This window comes from Aythya ferina (genome assembly GCF_964211825.1).
Source record: "Aythya ferina genome assembly, chromosome: 6".
Lineage (NCBI taxonomy): Eukaryota > Metazoa > Chordata > Aves > Anseriformes > Anatidae > Aythya > Aythya ferina.
The window spans coordinates 21,095,779-21,112,547 of NC_140303.1; the positions used below are offsets into that span (position 1 = coordinate 21,095,779).

The window sequence follows — 16,769 nt, forward strand, 5'->3', positions numbered from 1 at the left end:
TTAGAGCTACATCCCCAAAGTTGTCATCTTCATCAACAGCACTTGCTGGCAGAAAATCCGGGCACGTGTGGAAAAGCTCGTTTTCCTTCCTTGCCAAAGGCCCGCATGGGGTAATGTGGAAGCTGCTCATCTTTATGTTTCCATAAAGTCTGTTCTTCAGGATCCCTCAGTGGGACCTGGCATCTTAGCTGGCGCTATCATGAATGAGAGATGCCTGAAGGGTGATGTTTTAAAGTTATTTGGATGAAGTGAGCAGGACATGCAGGCGCAGTGGTTGCAGTTGTACCACTGCAGAGTGGCTTAGGACAGTGTGTGCCACGGTGGATCTGTGACATTGGAGGTGACTTTGGCGCTGACAGGGTGGGTTGCACCTCTGCAAAGTCCCTGTAGGCATCCAGAGTCTTGCAGGGATGTAAATAAACGAGTTTATTCAATGTAAATTATGGATCATAGTAAAATCCATGTTGCTGTCTCAGTTCTCAACATGTTTAATGCTGGAAACAATGTGTTCTGTGTTGAGACAAATCAGCTTTGGTTTGTTGTTACAGTTACATATTCAGTATTTTGTAGAAAGTAGGGTTGAAAAAAATTTTAGTAATTGCAAAACATCTTTGGAGACTTAAAAATCCCCTCACTATATGTATATATATATGTGTGTGTGTGTGTGTGCGCACAAAGCGTTCTTCTTTTCCTTTCCTCCTTTCCTCCTTTTTCTCATATGTAAGCACCAGCCAGCAGAGGGTGCACAGGTTAACTAGGAAGCCTTATTTCTGAGCTATGTTGATGGCTTCCTCTTGCTGATAACCTTGCAAATAGGTTAGTTTGATAAGTCAGTTTTATGTTATATTCTGCTGGATAAATAACAGAAAAAAAAAATCACAAAAAATGGGAAAAAAGTGGAAAAGGGAGATAGTAAAGGATTGTGCAAAATACTTATGGTTTAAATGCCATATCCTACAGTCTGAGAATTCAACCTTTTCTGTAAAGGTAAACAAATGCACAGGTATTTGCAGAATTGTAACCTAAAGAATCACTTGTGAATTTGGTGTCTTTGTTATGCAATATTTAACATACTTGTACTGAGTGACCAGTATCTTCCTAATTTTAATAATATTTATAGGTGTTTTGTTTCTGACCATACCTTTAGTAGGCATTACAAACACAAAGTGGAACAATCAACACTGGAAATGGTATTGTAAATAGATTTAGCACAAAAGTGTAAATTCCATTCCAAGAATGATTCTAAGATATCAAAGTATACATTTAGCTTCAGTTGGAGTGAAAGTATTTTTCACAAGTTGGAAGTATTTTGTTCAATTAGAATACTTTATTGAAACTTCATTTTAAAGTCAAAGTAGTCTTTGATGGTGAAGTCAGGACATCTCTTCTCTATTACGAATTGAAATGATGTAGTTTCAACGAAACACTTGTCCTAATCAAAACAAAATCTTCAAATATTAAAAAAATACAGTAAAAAAGTGTAAGTAAAATTGCTAAATTTTGGATGCAAGTTTCTGTCAGAGCATTTTATTACCTGCTTTGGCAAGTGAAAAAGGAGCTCAGGTTAGTTTAGGATGGGACTAATTATGTTTGTCAATTACAGCAATTGAACTGCTATATTTTTTTCCATATAATTAATTCAAATAAAATACTTCAGTTGGTTGTTTCATGTTCATGGCACCCACATTAATTTACTAAAAAATCACTAAATAAAACATGTCTCTCAGATACCAGTACCTTTCTTCCTTGTTGGCCATTTGTGTATCAGATCTTGCAACTGCCATTATTTTATGGTTAGTTGCAAAATGTTTTTGCACTGTTTTCATTATCTTAAAAACATACTTACTACTGCAGTTGATTCCCTCAGCATTGGGGATAAAGCTTCTTTTGCTCCCAGATAATTAGGTTCGTATACCAACGTGAACTTTCATACAGTTCATAGTCTCAGTTGAAGAACACATTTTCCCCTTTTTGTGAGAATGGTGCAGTGGTTCCTTCTTAAAAATAAAAGAATAAAAATGGAATTATAAAACCCATAGTTTAAGAAGATATTGCAAAGATGGTTTATATAGCAGAATAATTTCAAGAAGAGTATCAAGAGAGAATAGCGGCTAAGAACAATTCTCCATGAATACTAAATTAGGAAATTAAATAGTAATAATATTCCTTAAACCCTCAAGGATTTTTAGTACTCTGCTTGTCCCTCATAGTAGTCCATCTGCTTTCTTTTTTAGTAGTGATTATGTAATACTGCCATATATTATTTTACCACAAATAATGTACCTTCAAGTTATGTTGCTGGTTTCCTGGATATTTGATGCTTAGCATAAATGTTTTCAGTAAATAAGCAGTTTTATCTATTGTTCTTCCTCATCTTCCCACTACTACTATAAACTATTTGTTCTTTCTTTGATCCTTTTTAACAGGCTACCTGAAAGTTAAACACACTCTTCTTACTCAACATTTCTGTATACATGGTTAAAAGTATATCTACTACGGGTTTTTTGTTTTGTTTGTTTTTATCTGCTGCTTTGTGTCTCTACAGGAGAGATGTTGTTTCTCTTTATTAATTAAAATATATATGTATTTGTTTTTATTTTCATCTTGGTAGTCAGTGCTCTTCAGTAATTTTACTTAAGTTGCTGTGTACATACAGGGATACCTGCATCATTCTCATTGATGAGGTATGAGAAGGAAAAACAGTTCAGGGTTTTAGATCTGTTGAGTGTGAGAAGTTGTGAAATACCTTATTCTTACTGTTTCAACTGAGCACAATTTTTTGAAGTATATCATTAAAAGACTAACTATGAAGCCTCAAGAGAGCATGTTTAGTCACTTTCTAAAATAGGCTAGCATTAAATATTCATTTAACCAATTAATCTGGTTCACAGTGCAGTTGTCTCCTCCTCCTCCCCCTCTCCCATTTTGTTTGGCCTAGTCTTGGGCAATGGCTGGATCTCAGAAATATTAAGATGTGTATGTTTTAAGAATGAACACTAGGAATTCATAATTATACCTTCAGTGTGAGTATCATCCTAAGGAATTTTTCACTTTGTGTTCATGATCACTCCTTTAACACTTGCATCTGTTTTGTGTAACTAAGGTGTTCTGAGTTTTGGTGGTGTTTCATGGTGATGAAATAGGTCAGTATATGCTTTATAGGAGAGCATTTGGATTTGACTGTTTAATGTTCTGCCAATGAACTTCTAGGTGCAAAATAGAAGTATGTTGAATGAAGTTCATTGTTTCCAGGTTACCCTTCTGTAGAGAAATGTAACATAATCTTGCACATACTCTTCCTATATTGGGGCCCTTTTTTTTTTTCTTTATAATGATGACTCTACAGGTAGGCTCAGTGACTGCAGATCGAAGGAGTTGTTAGCTCTGTAGTGAGAGATCAGTCAGATGTCAATGTTCTCATCCAATAGGTTTGTTGAAACTAGATTCTCAGACTATGAGGGATTATTTTTGTTCTGACATCTGTTTCAGAGTTGATGCCTCTCAAGGATTTTACTAATCAAGTGGTTTACATGTGTTTTTATGTGAATTTCACTGTTTAAAAACAAAATTAGAACAGTTCTTTTCCCCTGTATTCTTATTTTTATCTCTGTGGATGTAACCACTCAGAGTTTTTAATGCCAACATCAATTAGAAATGTTTAATTTGTGGTCTGTGTGGCAGATGATACATGTACCTGCATGTCCACCTTCAAAAAGCTGTACTAAAAACCCTGTTAGATTGTTTGAAGAGAGGAGGATTTTCTCAACGCTGATCTATGTTTGTAACAATAACAATTTTTTAAAGGCTAAAATGCAGTGCTCTACAGTGGGAAAAAAATCTACCATTTTGCTTTTGAGTGTGGTCACTTAGTGCATTGTTTCCTTAAAGCTTTTTTTTTTTTTTTTTTTTTTTTTTTTTTTTTTCTGAAAAACAGTTAAAGCTTGTACAAAACAGGCATTTTCAGTGTAATGCGGTTTCATGAGAATATCCTTAAAGGTGAAGGTTGGATTGCTTGGACTGATAATCAGACTGAAAGCTTTCCTGACTGTGGCTGTGAACAAGGAAATTATGTCTTTATTCTTTCAGACAACACTTCTTGCTATGTGATCATCCTATCTGACAAAGAGAAGGGGTTGTTGTCTATTTCATTAACGAAATCTATTAGAGAAACAATCAAGGAATGACTCCCTTCTGAAAATGAAAATTAGGCTTCCAAGTAACTTAAATGCTTTTTGGACCTTCCAGTAGCCAGATTGCCCATTAATCTCATGATCTTCTGATCACTAACTCTTAAGGACATGTGAGTGCTTGTGCCTTGATATTTATCACTGGATGCAACAGGAAAGTTAACTCCCCCACTTACCCCAGTGTCCTTATATTTTTTTTTGATGTTTTAGAATTTATTAGCTAAACTTGTGCAATTATCACTCAGGATCATATTCTCATAAAAAGAGCTACATCTCTGGATTTTTACTGATGCTGGATCATTTTAGTCATCTGACTATATAATTCCCATCTGTGCATCTTGTCATGTTCTTACTGAGATATTTAGAAAGCCAAGAAAAATTATGTGACTAGCCTAGCAGCTGAATCATTGTATTTTATGTTGAATATAAATGCTGGCACAGGAAATGCAAGATACTAACTCAGGTCTTTTGAATGATTGAAGGAGGAAAAGGATTTGTAAACAGTTTGCAATGTGACCATGGAATCTTTATCCAGGCACTTTTATAATTTAATAATAATAATAATAATAATTGATCAGGTTTTTCTTTTTATTATTACTTATTTTTCTTTTCATATTTGTGTCTATCAACATTGCTTTTATGTAAATTATATGTTTTGAAAAACTTGTCAACTAAAAACTAACTTGTGTTAGTTTTTATGCCTTGTAGATATCATTTCATAGTATTTCACATGCATTAATAATTTTTCATCTTATGAGAAGTGATGCATACATACATGCTTTTGCATATGAAGTATGAATGATTTGTAGTAATTTAAGTTTAAGCTGGAATTTTAGTTGCTCAGCCCCTCCCCGCCCCCCCAAAAAAAAATTAAAAAAACAAACCACCAACCAACCAAAAAAATGTACCTTAATAAAATCATCAAATTAGAAGAAGTTCTAGTGGTGTGAGGGTTTTTTAGTTGATAGGTCTAAATGTTACATTTTGCCTGTATGATAATGCCCAACATCTTGATAGCATGTTGCAGTCCCAGCAGCTCAAATATAACAGTATTTATATTTGGCATTGGCAGACATTTGATAGAATTAGATAGAAAATTTCATCTTTTTTTTCCCCTGTTGTTTTTCTGTAGGCTTAAACTGAATAAACAAGGCCCTTTTAAAAGTATGACTCATTCAAAAGTACACCTCAAGTAAGGAATTGTTCATTTAATTGAAGTAATTTCTTTGCCAGGCTTTGTATCAATTAGTACAAATTAATCTTTTTATTCACAGTATGCTTGTGATCAAATAGTAGTATTTTCCTCAAGATAAAAATCTTCATTTTGTAACCTTTTTGCACAGAATGTTTTCTAATAATGTGTGTGTTTAAATTGTGCCTGTTCTTTTGCAACTACATTTTGTATTTCCAGTGCACTAAATTTGTATGCGTGGCTTATACAGCAGAAGCACTCAAAAAAAAAAAAAAAAAAAAAGGTACTAAGAATCATTTTTAAAGTCATACGCAGAGCAGCTGACGGAAAAAAGAACAAAAGGCACATCAGAGTAAAAGTAGGTGGAGGAGTATTTCATTTTACTCATCTCCCAGAAAGCCTACATTAACAAGAATATGCCAGAACCAAAAACAAAACAAAACAAAAAAGACAAACTTGTGGTACTAGCTACACACACTTGTTATCATTTACTATTAATACTCTGTAAAGAGATTCCATGTAAAGTAAAATACAGCAATAGAAGGCAGTTATACATGTAATAGAAAAATCTCAAGCATTTTATAAGTTGCATGAATAGAAGTTTAACCTATAAAACCATTCATTTCAAAGGGAGCATTGAGCAGGGATAAGGAAAATACGCAGCAGAAATTTTGGAAGGCTTTCTGGTGCATAATATTGACACTTTTTGAATCTTTCACTTCCTGTCTAAAAGCATAAAACCACAGTCACAGTTCTAGAATTACATTTTTTGCTGTTACCTAGTGAGTGAGGTGAAAAACGTCAAGTCCAATGGCAGTATGTACCCATTAGAACAAGTGGTTTCAATACTGATGACTTTTTGCTTGTCTTTTTAAAGGTACAATGTCAAACTTGGTTTATAGTTTTACTGTGAATTCTTTTTTTTTTTTTTTTTTTTTCCTATGGTCTGACAAGGCTCTGAAAATATACCAAATAATGAAATAATTTATATTTCAACTGATTTTATTGCAGTAGCCTACTTTGGGTCAATTTGGGCCTTCAGCACATGCAGGGGATGTTGCTGCTTTCTAAAAGGCATTTAAATTGACATTACAGTAAAAGATTATTACTAAAGCTGATATTGGTTCTTGATTATTTGACCAGTTTCTCATCTAAATGACATAAACAACGAAGTTACAGCAAAACTGTAATTTGAGTTAATTGTGTTTTCAGATCTCTGAACAAAATGAATTTCATTACAAGGTTTTCTGCTTTGTGTCTGAGGAGAAAAAGCAAGATGCAACAGAGGCACCAAAGTAGTCGACGACCAGCTGTTCCACTTGGATCACGGATTTTAACTGATCCTTCTAAAGTTTTTGAGCACAACATGTGGTGAGATGTCTGTTCAAGGATGCTTTTCTTGTGTATTTGTATATTATTTACCACGATGAATAACAATATCTGTGTATATCTATACATATATATCATGCTGATATATGTATGTATATTATGTATGTATATATTTTTATATATTAATATATATACAAAGCAATGGGGTAACAGAATGGATATTGAAAGGTAGTGCTAGGGAGAACTTCAGACTGTCACAAGTAACCTGACAGTTACGAGTTTTCAGTGACTTCCGTAAAACAGCCGCTGAGGAAGTAGATAATCATGGAATGAGAGGCAAAATATTGTTATACATCAGTAATAAATTAGGAAACATAAAGTGTGGAGAATAATTAGTATATGTTGTAATGGCAGAAAGTTATTATCTAGGTACAATAGAGTTGCATAATGGATTAGCACTATATTCTAAAATTGACACCATATCAAAAGGAACTTGTAAGTTGTATTCTTCTGAAGATGTATTGAAAACGGTACTTGTAGTTGTGAACTGTATAGCAATCTCTGCTGAACCAAAAAAAAAAAAAAAAGCCAAACCAAATCAAAACAAAAACCAAACCAAAACAACAACAATAACAAAAAGAATCGTAATAAGTGATCTTGTAGCAGAGAAAATATTAACATTCAAGTGCTAATAAGAATAATAATTGCCATGATAAGCAACAGAGCATTTCCATCTCTAAAAGGTATTTTTTATGACTAATGGGGGGACAGAAAACAGTGAGAATGCTGGTCAACCCAGTTGAAAACTGTCTTATGAGGTGAGATTGAATAGATTTTTCTCTATGAAATGGAGATGAATAAGATAAAGTGTACAGAACAGTAAACGATATGGAAGTTTTAAAAGACTATCTAAACCTATCTACAAAATCGAAAAATAACTTTCTAAGATACTAGGAATACAAGGAATTTTTTTATTCCTGTAGTTCATAACTTAAGAACAAGTGATATTTGCTGAAAATAGAAACGAGGAATCTAAAAGCTAAACAAGAAATTACTTTCTGCATAATTTGAAAATATATTTTGAATTCTGACTCGCACAATTTTTGAGCAAGGATTTAACAATAGCTGAGAAGGGTCTGGATGTAACTAATGATAACCAAATGCTAATGGGTAACATAACACAGGGTTAGCAGATTACAAATTTCAGGGCTTAGGCTTGCTGCGTAAGAGACCTAAAAATTAAGTTACTTGTATGTCTCCAAGCACAGAACAGGAAGATGCTTGATTGGTTTTAGAGACAGTGGATTCTTTTCAAGTTGGTGCATGGTTCCTTCTTCCATAGTAAGCAGTAGAATTTTAGTCATGGGCTTTCAGTTAATTTTTTTTTAAGGATTAGGATCTAACATATTATCTGAATTATATAATTTAATTAAATATGATTTCTAAAACTCTTCAGACTGAAAGATTTGGAGGGACAAATGATTTGTTTTGAAAGCTGCCAGTGCGTTTTTCGGCACTCCCTGTTGTGGCCTCTATCCAAACAGAATCTGCAGGGAATGCAGTTTGGTCATCAGGGTCAGGTCTTTGCTTGGTTCTGTGACTATTTCATGAATTAATATGACATTAGTGAACCATTTTACACATGTACAGGTAGCATAGCCTCTGGAACCATTGCAGCACTGTTTGTCTTTTATTAGGGATATCTCATTCTTCCTTTTTAAAAATGTTTCCTATCTCTGTTCCCCAGATAAGTAAAATCTCGTTCAACAATTCCACCTATTCTGCTTGAATAGGTGGATTATGCTGCCTGTTTCAGAAACAGCTGATTCTTTTGCTGGATGACCTTTGTTTCTCATCATCATAAATGTTAGTAATGTGAGAAGTTTCTTGCATAAGGTTGTTTGTTGATAAGCCTGTTATTAAATCTAACTGAATACAGTTCTAATTGGATGCTGAAAATACATTTCTATAAACCCACTCAATTGACAAGGTATGTGTTAATCCTATTCTTAAGAAAAAAAAAAAAAAGCCTACTCCTTCAGACCATTTGCAGTTGGAAGTTTTTCTCAATCATTTCACTTGAGTTTTACCCAACTACTTATCTTTGTCTATCACACACTGAAACTTTGTTTTTAACTCTGTAGGTCTCCTTGTGGTTGTTTGCTTGTGTTTTAAGAGCAAGTGGACTTGAGACGATGTAGCTTATTTGTGACTGTTTTCCTCAGAAGATGATTATGGAAGGTTGTGTTTAAAGGCTAGTTCTTCAATTACCTTTTTGCAGGGACCATATGCAGTGGTCACAAGAAGAGGAGGAGCAAGCAAAGGAAAAAGCAGCAGAGAACTCACTTGAGAAAGTTCAGTTGGAAGACCAAGGTAACTAATTCTTAATTGCTTTAAAAATCGCATTTCAATGCCAATTACTAAAGCATTTAATAATGCTTTGAAATCTGGTAGTACTGCTTTTATTTGTACGTTCTCCAGTCTAAATCTATTTTTGTTTATTTTCCTTTGTTGCCTCAAAGGATTGTCCTAAGGTTTATTTTTCTAAAAATTCAGTTACTTCTTTGAGCAACTTTGCCTTTTGTGGGGGCAACAGAATATATGTAAGTCAATTAAATCAGTACAGAGCAGTTGCAAGTTCTGACTCCTTTTGCAGTTCTTCAGAATTAAGCTTCTGCTTCACAGACTGTTAACTTGACCAAAGGGAGTGAATTTGCACACAGTTAAGGTGCTGAAGGGATGAAAATTCCCATGTACAATATTCAAATTCTTTTTAATGATTTGTGGACTGTTTAGAGAGCTAGTGTTTGTACATTGCACCATATTTCTAGTAAGTGTCACAAAAGTTGCGCTGGTCTCAGCTGGCCCCAGCTTGCTGCCTGGGCCAGGCTGAGCGAGGAGTGCTTCAGGAAGCAGCATGTTCACTGCATGTGGAAGGTGTTTCAAAACATCATGCTGACTCTGTTCTGTAAATGATTAAGTTTCATGCCTGTCTTCAGAGGGAATACTTAAAATATTCTGCATTTCTGAAGAATGATAGCTCTAGGTTCAAACTGGCAAACTAAACCTTAGACTGAACTCTTCAATACTTGCATATAAAGCTGGAGTATTAAGTTGATAGTAACGTAGAAGATTGGATTCTTAATTTGTTCTTTTATTAGAAAGATGCTCTGAAAACAATTACTTTGATGTCCTGGGCAACAGTTTACCTAGTGTATCTTAAATATGTCAAATTAGATAGTGTCGTTATGACCCTGTTCTCAGTTTTATTGATATAACTAGGGCACATGCTGGAGTGTATTTGAATTACCTGTGAGTGCACTTTGGATTGTGTGCCCTTCATCGCTTTAAATGCTCTGGGATTGTCATCTTGCCCTTTTCTGTTCTTGCCTCTCTCATTCTTTATCTTAATCCAGGTGTACAATGTTTGTTTTTCAGAACTGGCATATAGTATTTCCAGTGTTTTTGTATAAAAAGTTGAAAAAGAGCTCATGATTTAAAAGTAAACAGCATAACCACATAGCTCATGGATCCTTTTGTTATTTACCTACAGTCAATTAGAAATTAGTTTGGGCTGGTGAGAATTGAAATAATCAGGCATTTGTCTATTGCCAAAAAATAAAAGTATCCAAGAACGTTTCCTGTGAATGCCTCTCTGTTAAGAGCTTGAATAGGTGAGCATTGCTGATACTGTTCCTTCAGAAAGCTTCAACTTCATTCTGCAAGAACATTTTGGCCTATTTGTGTTAACAATGAACTAGACTGAAGCTAATGAGCAGGTTATTTTGGGGCCTTGGAAACTGCAAGTAAGGAGGGGAAAGAAAAGACAGATTTCAACAATACTATTATGGCACTAAAATAGAATCATTCTGTTGAGCCTCAGTAAAACAAGAGAAAGTGAACAAATATATGATGCTACTTTTAGGAACTTGATTTACTTATTAGCATGTTCGGTTTCTTCTCAGGCCTAACTGCCAGTGTATGAAATACAAGTCATAATGGATTCTGTTAAGGAGAGAAATCAAATGGACTAAGAAATAGATTTTGTTGTTGTTGTCTCAAAGGGTTATATCTTAATTAGTTTTGTGATTTTTACATGCTTTTGAAAATGTAGTAGTCAGGCTTTTAAATATTCAACAGGAGAGGGGGTAGAGGGAACAACAACGACAAAAATATATAACAAACCTTATGAGCCAATAGGGTGACTGCCCACTCTGCTTCAGGAAACGTACAGATTAACAAAGCAAAGTGAAAATTATAGTCTTGTTGATGAGAAACATGTAATGTTATCTTCTGATGAATTCAGAAAAAGATTAATATTTTCTTCCAGAGTTGATATAATCACAGTTTCTGTAACGTCTGTGTGGGGAAAAAATATATAATGGTAATAATACTGCATGTGTGCCTGTGCAGGAGTGACCAGTGAGAGAAAGGAAAGCGTTCTTGCACTTGAACCTTTGTAATATTAAACTAAAACAATTTGAATGGCTGACTTTAGCAATCGCTTTCTTTCAGTTTTGAAATCTGGAAAGCTCAGTGGGCATTTAAGTGCAAGGGTTCTGAGTGAACTTGTAGAAAAATAGTGACTATAATAAGGGGCAATAATGATTTAAGAATCTTTGGAGTAAGTGGTTTGTTCCTTAAATTGGAGCTGAGCAATCTCTATAAATGTCTAACTTTCACTATTGAAATCTGGTATATAGAGCCTCAGTCAGCTCTGCACTTAGATTATAAATACAGTTGCTGTGCATGGCTGGGTCTTGCCCTTTAATAATACAATTGAATGTATTAAATGTTAAATTCTAAAAATTATTCAGATTTCTAGGACAAGGCATTCTGCCACCTCCTTGCCACTTCCCACTGCCTGTCTGTGCCTCTAATGATAATTTGCAGCCTTGTTTATCTCTGAAAAGCTGTAATGATTTAGGAAATGGTACGTTAAGATATAAATGAGAGCAGTAGAAATGCTATATATATTTACTCTTTCATTTGTATTAAAAGAATTAACTGGTTAATGTGAGTGAATAGGGACAAAATCAAAAAGACAACACATTATATGATGTACATTATGATTATATGATTTTTCAGCCTGGAGAAAAGGAGGCTCAGGGGCGACCTTATCGCTCTTTATAAGTACATTAAAGGAGGCTGTAGCGAGGTGGGGGTTGGTCTGTTCTCCCACGTGCCTGGTGACAGGACAAGGGGGAATGGGCTAATGTTGCGCCAGGGGTATTTTAGGTTGGATATTAGGAAGAACTTCTTTACTGAGAGGGTTGTGAGACATTGGAATGGGCTGCCCAGGGAAGTGGTGGAGTCACCATCCCTGGAGGTCTTTAGAAGACGTTTAGATGTTGAACTCAGCGATATGGTTTAGTGGAGGACTTGTTAGTGTTAGGTCAGAGGTTGGACTCAATGATACTGAGGTCTCTTCCAACCTAGATGATTCTGTGATTCTGTACACTTTGTAAGAGATGTTAAGGGTAATGAGAAACAATCCAGTAAATGCTTTGGAACTGGGGAAAAACAAGATAAAGATTTGGTTTGGTACTTAACAGGTAGGATAAGGAAGGGAAAACCATCAACCAAAGAGACATTGAAAAAGCAGTAATTCTTATCTTTTTATCAGCCTTCCTTTGAAAGGGTTAGCTGCAGTCCAGTTGCCAGCACAGTTAGTGCTAGTGAGAAGAAGGAAAGTTCTTGTTCTGCCTCCAAGAAAGAACAGGATACAAAGTACATCCATAGAGTATATGGGTGACCAGGAAAGCAGAAAACAGAGTACTTACCTTTTTTTTTTTTTTTTTTTTTTTTTTTTTTTTAAATAAAGGAAGATGGGAAGAGATACGAGTCAGAGAATTATAGTTCCTGTTTCTAGAAAAATATTGGAACAGATAATCCACATTTTGTAGACACTGAGTTTGGAAGAATAAAGGAGATGAATACTGGCCAGCAAAATTTTTTTTAAAGAATAAATCATGTAAAATCAAGCTAATTTCCTTTTTGGAGAAGGTTATGAGCCCTGGGGATAAGTTAAAAACAGCAGATGTCCTGAATTTTACCCTTACTCAGGCTTTTGACTACTATTTACTTGACATTTTCATAGGCAAGTTAGGCAAGCAAGAGCTAATGAAACTGCTTTTTGGTGAATGAATACTTAGAGAGTTCCTTTGAGAATGGAAGCTGTGCTGGACAGAGGATCATTTTGTTCTGTGTCTAGTACTGCTGTACTGCTTGGTGTTTTCATTAGTCACTTCAAGAATGGGAGACTTGAAGATGATATTAACTGAAGAGGTGTTTCAATTACAGTGAAGAGCAGAATTAGGATTCAGAGATATCTCAGCAAATTATGAGGGGGAAAAAAGGGTTCTGAAAGATACAGAGTTAAATCTGATAAAAAATAAGTGCAGAATACTTTACTTAGGAATAATTCCCTGCAGGGAGTGAGGGGGAAAGCTAGGTTCTGGAACAATTGGCTAGGTAGTCATTTTGTAGATCTGAGGGTTGTGGTGAATCACCAGCTGAATCAGCAGTGTCATGCTGTTGCAAAATGGCACGTCGGGATTTATAAACAGGATTACAGCATGTAAGACTCATAAAATACTACTTTTTCTCCGTGTTGATAATGACTTCACCAGAATACAGCACCAAAAAGAAGAAGATGAATTGGAAAGAGTCTGAAGAAGAACAATAAAAATGATCAGAAGTCTAAAAATCACTACTTCTGCAGGGGGAAAAAGAGATTGTTTATGGGAGACATAGCAAAAGATTTAAAACAAGTACATAGGTGTTATAAAGAGAAATGAATAATCTTTGCTCTGTCTACTTTGTTAATGGGACAAGAATTGCTGGACTTAAATTGCAGTAAGTAGATTTCAGATTAGCTAGTGGAAAAGGTTTCTAACTGTACAGATGGTGAGGGATCGTAATACCTTACAGGAGAAAGTTGACAAACCTATATGAAAGGAGGTATTTTAAGAACAAGACAGACAGACTTCTCTGGGGAAAGGATATCAATTCCCTGACTGTGTGAAACCCATCCCAAACCTATTCGTTGATGATTCAATAAGAAATTAAAAGTGAACACAAAGGTCTGCTGTAAGACTCTTTGAAGTATTTTCAAAGAAAGCCAATATGTTGCTTCTGAATGTATTATCTGTCAAAAGTGTGTTGTTGAATGGTTAAGAGTAAATTCCTACCTATTGGCTATGCAGTAACATTTATCACTCCAGTTCACAGAACTGGATTTCTAAGTGATATATTTTAGAGATGTACTAGCTACCAATAACTTAGTAATTGTTCATAGTTTCATAAATCTTGGAAAATGCAGAAAGCCTCTGTGTCCCATCTTAAGCAAGATAAAATCTTATTAAAAACTCATTGAGTTTTTTTTAGAGTAGACCAAGTTGAGACCCCAAATCTGTATGTTTTTGTTTAGATGCATACCATATGGGAAACTACACATTTTTAAACTAAATTTGAGGTCCAAATTCCATGTTGCTTTACAATATTCTGTAGCAAAGCTCATAGTCACCAAGTTTTTGTTTTGGTTTAATTTCAGATAAATATGAGAGAGAAGCCAGTAAATATTGGAATGAATTTTACAAGACTCACAGAAATAACTTTTTCAAGGATCGCAATTGGCTGTTTTTGGAATTTCCAGAAATTCTTCCAGAAAAAATGAGACAACAGCTGAAAACAGAGGACAGATCTTCAGAACACACAAAAATAAATACAACCAACAGTTTTTCACACAAGAATGGAATGAAGGAAAGAGAAAAGTATTGGAAGAAAAGTTATGGAGATGATTCTACTTTTGCACAAGGATATGTATATAATAAAAACCAATCTAAATCTGTTGCTGACAACCCTCAGAATCAAAACTGTGAAGAAGAAGTTGGCAGGCTAGAATCATTCCCTGGTAGTGATGCCACTTACAGAATATTAGAGGTAACGCACTCAAATGCTTCATCCATTGTATTCAGCTCCATGTAATTGCTCAAAAGTCTGATGCTTAGCAACTATCAAGAAAGTAAACATTTAGAGTTTGAAGTACTACATTCATTTATGGCAGAAACTTTCAGAGGAACCCAGGATCTTTGCTTTGCTTTCCCTTTAAAGTTTCTCCCAAATCAGAATTGGTGATCAGATTCCATTTTCAGTGGAAGTTGGATTTCTAATTTCTTAGGAAAAATTCTGTCGTAAACTGCTTTGTTCTCCATACTTGACATATTCTTGCCAAATGGTGAAATTGAAAAATTGCATAAAAATATTGCATTTTCCTATGCAGTTTGAGAGTTGGATTCTTGGAAAGATTGGAGGAGATACAGCATTGGAAAGACACTGAGGAGAAATGTGATCATAGGGACAGTGACTTGAGAACTGTTGTATAAGCTGTTTATACCTTTTCTGTCCAATGTACTTTCAAGTCTAATGGATGGGTCCTACCTACTAACTAAGATTTAAAAAAAAAAAAAAAAAGGTTTTATTTACTCATTTATATTAACTTTTATTTTTCCTCTTACGATTTTAGGTTGGCTGTGGTGCTGGAAATAGTGTCTTTCCTATTTTGAAAGTTATATGGTATGTAGTGACATATCTTCAGGTATGGAAGTTCCATTTTCATCTCCATTTTACTCAAACATTGGTGCTAAACTAGTGCTGCAGGAACTGTTGACTGGACTGCTTTACAGCCCTGAAATTCTTAGTGTTTGAAGACCACAGACAGTGTTGCTAGCATCAGTACAAGATACTCCTCATACTGTTCAGCCCATAGTCTTCAGGGGACCATATTTGTTGATAAGTGTTTTTTTCAGGTGCATTCAGGCTGATTTGTTGTAGTTAATCTCAGACAGGTTAAATATCCTCATGTCCCTTGTTTTATATGCTCCTGTAAGGCTACCAGATACCTCTTTGAGGAGCCAAAAACAGACAGTAAATAATGATGTGATTTACTCTTGAGAAGTTCTGTTATTTCTGAATTTGGCTGGCACACTTTATCATATTGCTTCAGGTTTTAGTGTCAAGGAAGGCACAAGTCCTGTATTGCATTACTTAATTTCCTGAAACATTTAATCCACTTAGCTTCTGGTTTTAGAAAATGCTGTTATGACAGCATGTCCTCCCTTCCATGTAGGCAGGAAGGTTTTATTGGAAGGGCTGTGTAGATATCAAGGATTGAAATAGATTTCTTTTTATTCATGCCTTCAGGAGATCATGCTCATTATTGTATAAATGAATTCTGATTGCTAGCATCATGATGATGCAAAAATACTCCATTTTGCAGATATGGAAACAGAGACCAGGAAGAATTGAGTGATGTACCGGGGTCATAAATGAAACCTATTAGTGTTAGCTATGCATCTTCATCCTAAAACACGTTTTGCTTTAGACAACATAGTCTGAAAGAGAAGCCCTGTGTCATATGAAAAGTTTGGAAATTAACACTACATCACTACATAGGAAAAAGACACCAAATATCTGTATTAAAATAGATAGGAGAAACTTTTGTTTTTTCCTCACAGGTAACATTAGTCATACGTTGGCACTTCTCATAATTAATAATCCATTCAAAAAATATTTTTCCTGGAGATCTGTATTCTTATGCAAATTCTTCAGATGGGTTGGTACATTGGACAACTTACACATCTGTCTTGTATGTGACCTGACTGAAATATCTCCTGCTTCTTAGCAGGCTTGACTTCTTGACTTTAAAGCACAGTTGGTTTTACTTTGAATTTAATAATATAAAAATTGCCTTTTGTATAAATGGAAAAAAAAGCCAGAGTCAAGTATGGTTGCACCCTGGCTACAAAAATATTCGACTTAGGTTTGTAACCAAACTCTTACACAGCTTGCCCATATTTCCTTAAAATTTAAGCTGCTTTTTAATACAAAACCATGGTCATGAAATAACCATCCAGATCAACCTGTGTCTTTATTTTAAATTGACTTTCCACATGACTCCTATTCTGCTTTCTGAGAAGGGGGGAAAAAAAAAAAAAAGAAAGTAATAACATTTTAACAAGTCAATTAGGTAACTAGCTTGACCTTTGCCAAGGGACTGG

The 16,769-nt window shown here is 34.9% G+C and overlaps 1 protein-coding gene across 9 annotated transcripts in view; it reads left to right on the forward strand.

Moving 5' to 3' along the window:
- Positions 1-16,769, forward strand: part of METTL8 (methyltransferase 8, tRNA N3-cytidine) — a 55,656-nt gene that overhangs the window by 28,636 nt on the left and 10,251 nt on the right. For 4 of the 9 annotated variants that reach the window (XM_084524481.1, XM_084524482.1, XM_084524474.1 and 1 more), the window contains exons 2-7: positions 5-110; positions 5,320-5,379; positions 6,592-6,750; positions 8,990-9,081; positions 14,264-14,652; positions 15,236-15,285. In XM_084524481.1, the coding sequence (XP_084380607.1) occupies positions 106-110; positions 5,320-5,379; positions 6,592-6,750; positions 8,990-9,081; positions 14,264-14,652; positions 15,236-15,285 (755 nt within the window). In that variant the 5' untranslated portion in view covers positions 5-105. Of the gene's footprint in view, positions 1-4; positions 111-2,922; positions 3,024-5,319; positions 5,380-6,591; positions 6,751-8,989; positions 9,082-14,263; positions 14,653-15,235; positions 15,286-16,769 lie in introns of those variants that run through there. The other 5 variants (XM_084524476.1, XM_084524477.1, XM_084524479.1 and 2 more) reach the window with 3 other exon arrangements.